Source organism: Crocodylus porosus, unplaced genomic scaffold (genome assembly GCF_001723895.1).
Source record: "Crocodylus porosus isolate Cpor-Errol unplaced genomic scaffold, CroPor_comp1, whole genome shotgun sequence".
Classification (NCBI taxonomy): Eukaryota; Metazoa; Chordata; order Crocodylia; family Crocodylidae; genus Crocodylus; species Crocodylus porosus.
This window is the reverse complement of record NW_017728947.1, coordinates 12,572,185-12,583,069: the sequence shown is the minus strand read 5'-3', so window position 1 is coordinate 12,583,069 and position 10,885 is coordinate 12,572,185. Positions and strand designations below refer to the sequence as shown.

The following is a 10,885-nucleotide window of genomic DNA, read 5'->3' as shown; positions in this document are numbered from 1 at the left end:
TGCCCTTTGGGCAGGGGGCTGGACTCGATGATCTCCCGAGGTCCCTTCCAGCCCTAATGTCTATGAAATCTATGAAATCTAAGTGGCAATAATAAACAGTGTATATGTGGCAAGAGAAAAGAACTGAAACAACAATAAAAACAGGAGTCATAATTAAATGAAAATAAGGGCCATGGGGGTGGGGGGAGAATGGAAAAAAACCCATCCCCTCCAGAACTGCAATTTTCACTCAATCACAGAAAGAAACTACTGCCTCCCAGAAAAGCCAGATTATGCATTGGCAAGTGAAAAAGAAGCACAGAGAGAGAAAATCTGCATGTATAAAGGAGGGAAAGTTGCTGACTTGGATTTTCAGCAGGAAGCACAGCCTTTCCATCTCTGGTTCAAAGCAGGCACTGCTTGGTAGGGACTAACTGGCACTGCCTGATACCTACTTGGCCTTCTGCCAAGTTAGATCCTGGTCTCAATCACTACCTTGACATTGTAAGGATGGTCTTGTGGTTACAGTATTCAACTAGGGCACAAAGGATCCAGAATTTCAGTTTTACCACTACCTTCTCCTCTTTCCCTGGACACATTCACAGTTCTTCTTGAGTCTTCTTTCACTCTTTTTTAATTTGTTTTCCATCAATTTCAATTGATCTGATCCTTTGCACCTGTGTTCATCTATAAAACTGGGTTAATACTCCCTTTCTTCTACCTTTTGTCTGTCTTGCTGATTCAGATTGTTAAGAACCCCCAGGATGAGGACTGTCTGTTGTGTGTTTGTACAGTTCAATGTCGCTGATACCTAGGCAACGGGGCTTTGATCTCAGTTGGAGTCTGTGTGCTACAACACTACCATCCTGTATAAGGAGGATAGGTCTACCCCTCAGGCACACTTGTATCTGCAGTGTTTAAACAGCATGTGACCATGTTAAATTTTAATACATTAAAAATCTTCAGCTTTGACTTGTCAGTCTGACTTTGTGTGCCACAGACTTGTGGTTTTTGCACCTTTGACTTCATCAACAGTCCTCTTCCAAAGCATCAATAACCTAACCTAACTCATATCAGACATGCTGAATAACAACCTATATATTTTGACATACACTCACAACCACAAACCAGCCCAGCTGAGAATCTACAACCCTTAATGTAGAGGCTACCAGACTGCAAATACACTTAAAATAAATGACTTTCCCCATCTTAATTGAGTAGAAATAGCTTTTGGAATGTTTTGTCTTCAACACCTCCTCTGTTATAAAACTTGCTTATGTACCACTTTAACAACCTTCTTAACCACTCCCGTGACAAATATTTGTAAATTCACAAGGCAGCACTTCTGTAACACAACTGTCATGAAATCATAGTAAAAGTAATACTGTTACTAAAGTCTGAAGTTATGATTTCTAAGGACAACCTAAAGCAAGATAAAACTCAAAAATGTAAATTTTTTTCCCCAGGGATATAAATATATATATTTTTATTGCCAACACATTTCTTATCTTTTTCATGTTATATAGCACTCTGCACAAAAACAGCTAAATTCCCTGCTATGCTATTTGCAAGACACTGTTGAGCTTTGTGGGATTATCTGCACACCTGTGTAGAGTTTCAGTAGTTACCCAAAGCTCATGGATGCTTTATGGAGAGCTAAGGAAACTAGAGCCACAAGTTTTCCTAAATTCACCATACTTTTCAGCTGACAGTACAATCTATTTCTGGTATAAAAAAATATATTTTTATGCTTTTATTTTAAATGTTGTACATTGATGATATTTATTTAAAAAGTCAGCTAAGAATTTCAATCCCTGAACAGTCAGTCAACTGAAAGAGCTATGTGCCATTGAAGCATTATAACACCATAGAGGAAGTTATCCTTTCCTATTGTTTCCTGAGCAATAACAGAATTCCACAGGCACAACGTACAAGATACATGTTTTCATCCAAAGCATCTTCACTGGCATAGCATTAAACAGCACTAATATGTGCATTTCAGAGAACCTATGCATGAACAATAGACTCAGTGCTAAATATTAGGGTTGTGCAAAGCTTCAGGTGCTGATTTGATTCAGAGGAGATTCAGCCCGATCGGGTGGCCGAATCTCCAAATCTGAATTGAATCAGGAGACCAGTAAAAAGGTCCAAATCCATTTGAAGCTCTCTGAATCTTCAGAAAAGATTCAGAGAGCTTTGATGATTTGGGTAGTCACCACACACTGCAGCAGGGAGCTGGAGCCAGACTTGGAGCTGGTAAGTAGGGGCGGGGAAGGAGGGGCTGAAAGAAAGGGAAGGGGTCATAGGGGAGCCCCGCCAGGCCCCATCCCCTGCCTGCTCCCCCAGCACCCCCATGGCTGCCCAGCCTGGCCCCATCTCCCTGTGCTTTAAATAAAAAAAAAAAAAAAAAAAGCGCCTACTCACCAGGTGCTGGCCGGCAGGGGAGCGATCCCTGCTGCCCCCCACTGCCGCATGCTGCATGGAGAGCTCTGCCACAAGCCCCACAACCCCCGCCCCCACCTGCCCCAGCTCTGGCCCTTTAACGAAAAAAACCCCCGTACTCACCAACTCCCGCAGCAGCCTTGGGGGGCTCATGGAAGAGCCCCCCACATGGCATGGGGAGCAGCGGGGATCACCCCCCACTGGGCAGGAACCAGTTAATCTAGAGTTTTTTGTTTTTTCTTAAAGGGTCAGAGCTGGGGCGGGCAGGACAGCAATGCAGAGGCTGGGACAGTGGGGGGGGGGTCAGAATTTGCTACCTTTAGTATCTTATATGTACAGACATACTCCGTTATTTCACAGATACCGTGTAATTGGACATTGTCTATGAAATCCTTGAAATCAGAAAAAAAAAATACTTACTGAAAATAAAATGCTGGTTCTGCACTGGGAGCTAGTGGTCCTCATAGCTGCTACAGCCTGGCCTTGCATCCCACCACAGGAGGGGAGAAGGGAGTCACTGGCATGAAGGAGAACAGCCAAGATGGCCTATTAGCAGCAAGGGGCAGGAACACTGGGGCCCCTCAGCTGATTAGCAGCAAGGGGTGAGCTTACTGCAAAAAGGCTGAGAAATCAGCTCCACATGCTGTGAGCAGACCATGAAAATCCCTTTCGCTTGCCATAACTTGGGTAGATCCCTGCTTACATGCTTATAAATGTTGTCCAATAGACACTATGGATATCCGGATATTTAGATGTTACCATTACATATGCAACTTTACTCATGTGCTTGATTCTAAGTGAAGACTGCCAAAGGACACTGTTTAAAGATATTTACCTCATACATGAGATATCTGCATGAACTAAAGCACATCATAGCTTATTGCAATCTAGAATGAGCCACAGGTTTTTTTTGCAAGTGATCCGAAATTCCTTTTTTTTAAATGGGCTCTAGGAACTCTAGACTTGTGTTTACTTCTTTGTAAGGACTGAAAGTTTTTTTTATTTTTCTTCTTTTCCCCTTTGCCTGTCTTTTACCACTATCCATCTGAAACTGTTACAAGGTCGGGGGTCCTAGGGTGGCCGTGACACCTCATGGTGGCTCCACAACCATGCCCACTTCACTTCTAGGGCATGTTCCTATCTCTCCTGCCATACCTTGATGGAAATAAAATGATACAAGTGCAGGCGGCTGTCCTAGTCTTACTATAATGACCACCTGGATTGCGGTCATGGATTTGTAGGCCAATTATATAGCTCCTTACCTCTCCATACCTAGGCCTTCTGACCCCTTGACCTCTCTCAACCCCAGTCCAGCCCTCAGACCTCTCGGTCTCTCCTCCAGCCCCTCTCTGGAGTCTCACACCTCTCATTCTCTGGGCTACCAGGCCCTTCAGACTCTCTGCCAGCACCTCTCCAGGGTGTCAGCTCTTCTGTACTTCCCTGGCTGCTCTTCACGCCCTCGGCCCCATTTGACCCTGTGTTCTATTCCCAGCCCCTCACTGGGCCACTGCAGCCTTCTGGCCCCACCACACTCCTGTGCTCTAATCCTGGCCCCTTGCTGGGCCACTGGATCCACATGATCCCGGTCTTCCCCGATTCCTCACTGGGCCTCTGGACCCATACCAAGTGCTTTTCTTAGGGTGTGCTCCTCTAACTTTCCCCCTCCATGGCGTCACCCACAAAGCAGTGGGAGCTGACACTTTCAAATGATCCATTATCTCCTTTCCCTGGAGTGGCCCAGGTGTGGAATTTCATGGAGGCTGCTGTGCCACAGGAAACCCTACCACACCAACCAATTGCAGTAGGGTGCAGTTTTAGGTCTTACCCAGAACTGGTCTTCAGGCCTACCTGATCTTACATGTCCTACACCCTGCCTGGGCTGCTACCACTCAGCCCCCTGGTCCTGACTCCATCTCCTACTCTGAGTCCTCCATAACGGCCCCAGCTCACACTCAGACCCACTGGCCATCATCATCTCAGGCTGCAAGCCCCTTAACCCATTCCACTTGTGGCTGTGGTCCCCCAGGGAACTTTGGCCTCTCCCAGGCCCTGTCCCTGCCTCAAGCCAGTAGAGAACTCCAGGCCTGCCCAGTTCTGGCACTCTCCACTGTGATCTGTTTCACTCTTTGGCCCCTTCTGGGCCTTGGGCCCCCACACAGGCCAGTCAAGGTTTCTAGGATCAGTCCTCCAGCTGTCAGCCCTCTCATCTCTATCAGTCTGCCCTCTTGGGCCCCTCCATGGATCACTCTCTCTGTGGGCTCAGACTCCTCCACAGGTCTTCCTACACAGCCCCTTCTCTCTCTGGACACAACCTGGCCCCTCAATAGGCCCACCAACTCTCAGCCCATCTCCCAGGACTTGCTGGTTTCTCATCAGACCCCTGTGCACTTGGCCTCTCTCTCTCTCTGCAATTGTCTGGCCTCTCAGCAGGGCCCAGACACAAAGACCCACTCTCATGGCCCACCTGGCTCCTCAATATGCCCCTAGACTTTCAGCCCCTCTCCCAGGGCTCATCTGATCTCTCACTCAGACCCTCTCTGGGCTTGTCTGGCCTTTCAACTGGGCCAAGGCACTTAGCTCTTCTCCCAGCGATCTCCTTGCCCCTCAACAGGCCCACAAACTCTTGCTCCCTTCTCAGGCCTCTGGACTCCACACCAGGTCCCCAGGAACCTCCTCCATTCAGAAGTAGCAACCTTCCTACCAGGTGATGTTCCTACACCAGCTCGCAAGATGTTACTCTCAGCCCTGCTCTCAGGATCTGGACTTTTACCTAGTCTACACCCAGCCCTCCTCCAGCCAGAAGACTCCCTTCACCCAGGTGACTCCTTTGATCATGCCTAGCCACACCTGCCAGCCCCCTGGGTCATCTGACTCAACAATTAGCCCTGATCCCCACCTGCCGGTGGCTCAATAAGCCTACCAAACAAAGTAAAGGCTCAAAAAAAAGAAGAAACCAAAAAGACAGACAGAAGGTGCTAGGGGCAAAATGCTAAAATACTCCAAGTTCTACCCTGCAAATAATATGAATTTCCATCTCTTTGGGAAAATAAAACCTAGCACCACCCCTGGAAGACGTGTCTTACATTTTTAGCTACTAGTAATTAAACTAAAATCCATTCTGTGAATTTTGGACACACTTATAGATTGTTTAATTAGTGTAAGATACACACCAATCTGATGCCATCTGGCTCGTTCTTCTTTAAAGGAAAAGTATATCCATTACTCTCAGATGAGCCATCTGACATTTTATAAAATTAAGTAGTACTTCTAAGCTCAGATAAATTCAGATATACGTCTGCCCACTTGCATAATGAGATTGCTAGGATAAGCAATGTAAGTTTAAAATTCATGTCACACCATTTTAGACCCCTTCCCGAAGTCAAAACTGCTTTTCTAATTCTGAAGTGAAGCTGCAGCATTTGCAGCATGTTGTATGTATGTCAGTAAAGTTGACACTTCTTTACGGAGTACAGCATGCCAACTGTCCTGTGCTCCATCCCCAGGCTAGCAGTGACATTGTATGGCATGGCTTACATGTGACAGCCAACAGCAGGTGTGCAACAAGCCTTTGAGCTTTAACAGCTAGCAACCACTGAAACCAGGACAACACATAAGAGGCCACAACTCTGAGCAAATCAACCACTCTGTGTCTTGATCATTAATGTAAGAGAAAGTAGTCTGAGATGTACATGGACTGTAGGCTTTTCTCTTACTGTGTATGCATTGATCTCTGAAAAGATCAATTTTTGCCCTCCTTTTCTAAGCCCTTTTAATACATAATCTCAGACCCTGAAATAGAACCTACACTTCAGAGACTTCTGTTTCTGGATAAGTACATTCTGAGCTGGATCCTCCATGCTGATGAAAACTACTGTATTCATAGGATTCTCAGATGCTTGCACCTACTGAGAAAGCAGCTCTTTTTCAAAGTAGCTCAAATTTCATACGAGAGTATTAAAATCATTCCATAAATCTAAATAAAAGCATATCCTTCTCAGCAAAAGGAATTTAAATTACTTCATTTTTTAACAGCTCTTGTTCATATTGAAAAGCAAGCATGCATTAAAAAAATGAAGATAAAAACTTTGTGAGATGTATCAAAGAGATGCAAATATGAAAAACTATTGCTCAGGTTCCATGTTTCTCAGAATTACACAGTACAAAGATGACCTAGACAGCACAGGAGAAGAGATTGCAGCTTCAAAGAACATAGCATTGCCATCTCTGGGACCAACACCAACCCCTCTGCAAAGTTTTAGCTTGGCCTGCCTACAATACAGGGAAATGGACACAGCCAGGCTGCTGTAGGAGAATCAAAGGATGCAAACAGATGTTGCATTTATCTGAGGATAAACCATTTTATCCTCTGACAAAGTGCAATGGTACAGACATCTACCTTTGTTGTCCTGGTATAAATCCTAAAACACGTTTCTAGATAAGAGGGAGTATCGATACCCTGGCATACTGCAAAGTATGTCCCTACAGTTATCCTGGGACTGAATCAATGGCAAAAAAAAAGCACTGTATTTAGCTGTTCATTAAAGCCCGATTAGAAAAGTGATGTGTGTATATGCCAAGTCCAAGATATTTTTGTACTAGGATAAACACGGGCACAATTTATCCAGGGACAAATGAAATGCCTGTTCCTAGGCATAGATTAGCTGTTCTCATGGTATGCTTTATTACTTGGCTTCAAAGACTTAGCTAGTGAATCTTGGGGCTGTGTTTCACCTGGTCTTGTATTCGCTCACTGGCACATGTGCTGAGAAAGCCTTGTGCAGGAGTCAATCACAGTATTTGTAGATTCTCTGTAACCTATTTTAAACTCTAATTTTTTTTAATACTTCAGTGGGTTAGGTCTATAATTCACATGGAACCTCTCCCCAAAATCCCCGCCCCCCACAACACATTACAACTTTTATGGGTATCATTCGCCACTCTATTCTACATTGGGAACATGTGTCTGCACTTTTTGTATTTATATTGTTCCCATTACTGTGATGTCTATCTGGTGGGTGGCTATAATGTACAATGGGGCAAAGCACAATTTTCCCACCAGACATTTTAAATACCTCTGCTTATTTTAAAAATGTGCTTTGTAAGGAATTATTTACAAATTAGGCTTTCCCACAAAAAAAAAGAAGGACGTTTAGCACTTTATCTATATTGCACTGTTTTATATACATGGAATCTGATGGAACAGAAGGAAGTCTGGAAATGCAACAATATGATGTTGTGAAAAGATACGATTTTGAAAAAAATAAAGTTTCCCTCTATAATCAAATAACTCTTCCTGTACAGCTAACTATACACAAGATCTGATTTAATAAAATGAAACAAATGTTAAATAAGTCTCTCTCATCCCCCTTTTGCAACCTTAATTTAAACACAACACAAATATATTGAAAAAAAATCCGTTCAACAAACTATCAAAAATAAGTCCTGATATCAGCCTTTTAAAATATTTACTTGTGCCCCTCTGGCAATATCATGTTTCAGCACTGTAGTATGGTTTTCTCCTCAAAACTCACATGCTAATATTTCTTGAAAAGTTTGAAACAGAACATTAGTCACAGCATAGCTATAAATGCTCCCACTCAACACCAAGGTGATACAATTAAAAGCCTTGTGAAATACATAATGTAAAATATTCTCAAGCCAAATAACGTGCCCTGAAATCTTGGTCCTGCATTCCTCGAGCACCTAAACTCTTACTGACTTCAGTCACAGTGCGAGTACAGCAATAAACAAGAATCAGAAAACTCCCCTTAAGGTGTAGCTGGGCTGCAAGCCCTGAACTGATCTGCACACAAGTTTTGCAGTTCTCTCTCCTCAGCAGACCGGCTGGGATGAGGGGACCCTGTTCAAAGTGACAGACGTTGCCCGCCGCACTTTTGACGCACACACTTCTCCAGAAAGAGAACCAGCAGACAGAGACTTCGGTAGCTTATGGCAACCAAAGAGCCAATGACAGAGAGTGGTAGTGTACGCTGCCATGGCGATCCCAGCTCTTCTCCATGGCAGCAGCAGCAGCAGGATTTGGGAGTGCAGCTAATACTGATTGCCAGGCTGCTGCATGGCCCATGATGTGTCCGTGTTGTATAGGATGGTAGGAGAATAAGTCAAGAGGTGAAGGACCCTCCCTTTCAGTCATCTTAACAAAAGGTTTCCTAAAAGGCACTTGCTTACCAGCCCCCATGTCCCATACACACAAAATCAAAATCAAGACGTTCTGTCAGGTGCCCCTCTGTATTTCTAAACTCCCTTTATTCCCCAAAAGAGTGTCCCTTTTATCTAGACGTCATCCCCTCTAGAAAGGAAACATGTGAGCCCTGAATGCAACATGAAGCACGTGTTGCAAACCATTCTAAAAATGCAAAGCACCTCAGGGATGATATCTGAACCTGGCTTTGCCTAAACACCAACACACCCTAAAGACTACAGCTGTTACAGCAGCAGGCAAAACACTGCACATGCACATGCATAAAAATTGCAAAGCTGAGCGGCTGCAGAGCAAAGCAGGTTTCAGTCAGGGACGTACTGCTAGCAGCCAGAAATATTCAGGGACCACAGGCACTGAGCCTGAACCAACAGAAGTCAATGATAATAAACCTGCCACAATGCTCAACTTAGGGGACACGGCCCAAAGTTTGTGAACTCACTCAAGTCCATGCTGGCTCCATAAGAACATACAAATAGCCATTAACTGGGTCAGATTATAGGTCCATCTTGCCCAGTTGCCTGTGTCCACCAGGCAGGACCCCCAGGGACTGCAGAGCCATTTTCCTTTCCCCGTGTCCATTCACTAAGCAGTGCCCACCGGCTCTTTAGACTCATTCAGGGTGCCAGTCGGCACCGTCCAATGTGATCTACTCCGTATCCCCTCAGTGAACTCACTTTTAAACTTCAGTCCCACCCCCGCTTTGTTCTTTTGTTGTCCCCAAGTAATCAGGTGACATATATCCATCCCTCTATTAACAGGGGAACTAACTCTTGCTCTGAGCCTAAGACCCATGCTCCCAGCAGGTGTCAAACAGGCCTGTGTCACACAGTGGAGAACCCCCGGTGACTGTCAGGTGGTTTTCCTGCCCCTTGTCCAGTCACATCTCCGGGCAGAGTTTCACTGGGCAGTGTCCACTGGCTCCTTGGACTCAATTCAGGGGCACTGCCCGGTGTGCTCTGCTCAGTGTTTCCCCTTGGTACACTTGTTCTGAACCTCTGGCCCTCACTCCCATCCCTGTTTTGCCTTTTTTTTGTCCCAAAAAAGGAGCTGTTACTTTCTCAGAGGCCGCTCTAAGAAAGGTGCATCATTCTTCTTGGCTCACAATCCCCTGAAAGTAACAAATAGGCCTGTGTCCCACAGTGGCAGGGAGAGGGTGCTGAGAGGGAGGGTGAACTGGGTCTGACCAGGGCATTTCCCCCCTATGGCTTCGCTCTCATTTGCAGCCTCCAGCACTCTAGGAAGCTCTGTTTCTGAGGCTGTGCCCCCAAATCCTGTGCTCAACAGCTGCTGATGCCCCTTGCCTCTGTGACGTGTCCGATCCTTATCCTGAATCTTCAAGCTTGTTTAGCCTCAAGGCACCCCTGGGAAAACACCAGCTCTTCCTTTCCTCACGTGGCTGGAGCGCAGGAAATTCAACGGGGCCGTTCGTCTTCGGCTGAGAACTCAAGAGAGCCCGCAACAAGGCAGGCGGCTTCCCATGTCCTGGGATGCCGAGGGGAAGTCACCGGGTTGCTCTTGCAAGCCCGGCTTGCCCACTAGCCCCGGGGCTGACCCTACTGAAGGATCTGAAGGCCTCTCACCCCAGGGCAGCCAGGCAGAGAACCGCTGCCCTACAGCAGCATTTCTCACCCTGCGGCCCATGACCCAAAAGCGGGCTGCGGGAACAGAAGAAAGGGTTGTTGAAAACTTTAAAAAGGGAGCAACAAACTTTAAAAAAAAAAAACCCCAACAGATTCTCCTTTCAAGGAGAAAAATGGGGGAAACTGTGGCTTGTCCCTTGCAGGCAGGGCCAGCTTGCGGGGGGCTGCTTGGAGCCTCCCCATGCCCTGCACACTGGGAGGCAGTGGGTCAGGACTGGCCATTGACATCCAAATGGGTCCTGGTACAAAAAAGGCTGCGATGAGCCGGGCTGAAGCCTAGAAGAGGAGCCAGGAGGACCAGGCGGGCGCTGACAGAGGAGGCCGGGGCGGGGGGGGCCATGTCCCTGGCCTGAGGGGCCGCAGAGCCGGCTGCCCGGCGGCAGCAGGGGGGCAGCGAGGTGCCCCCCGGGGTGCCATCTCCGGGGGGCGGCTCCGCGCAGAGCAACTTCCCGCTTCTCCTGCCCCCTGCACCACCTCGCAAACTTTCCCGGTGCCCGGCCGGGGGTGCTCGCCCCCCCGAGGCCCCACAGGCGAGAGGGGCGGCCGGGTGCTTACCTGTAAGGGATCCAGTCCGCCTGATGCTTGGAAGTCATCGCTGCCC

At 46.7% G+C, this 10,885-nt stretch overlaps 1 protein-coding gene across 4 annotated transcripts in view; it reads right to left on the bottom strand.

Moving 5' to 3' along the window:
• Positions 1-10,885, bottom strand: part of TUB (tubby bipartite transcription factor) — a 307,786-nt gene that overhangs the window by 103,710 nt on the left and 193,191 nt on the right. Inside the window, exon 1 of one of the 4 annotated variants that reach the window (XM_019552097.1) lies at positions 10,840-10,879. The exons of the other annotated variants lie outside the window; for them this stretch is intronic. Coding sequence (XP_019407642.1) covers positions 10,840-10,877 — 38 coding nt within the window. The 5' untranslated portion in view covers positions 10,878-10,879. Of the gene's footprint in view, positions 1-10,839; positions 10,880-10,885 lie in introns of those variants that run through there. 4 annotated transcript variants of the gene reach the window in all.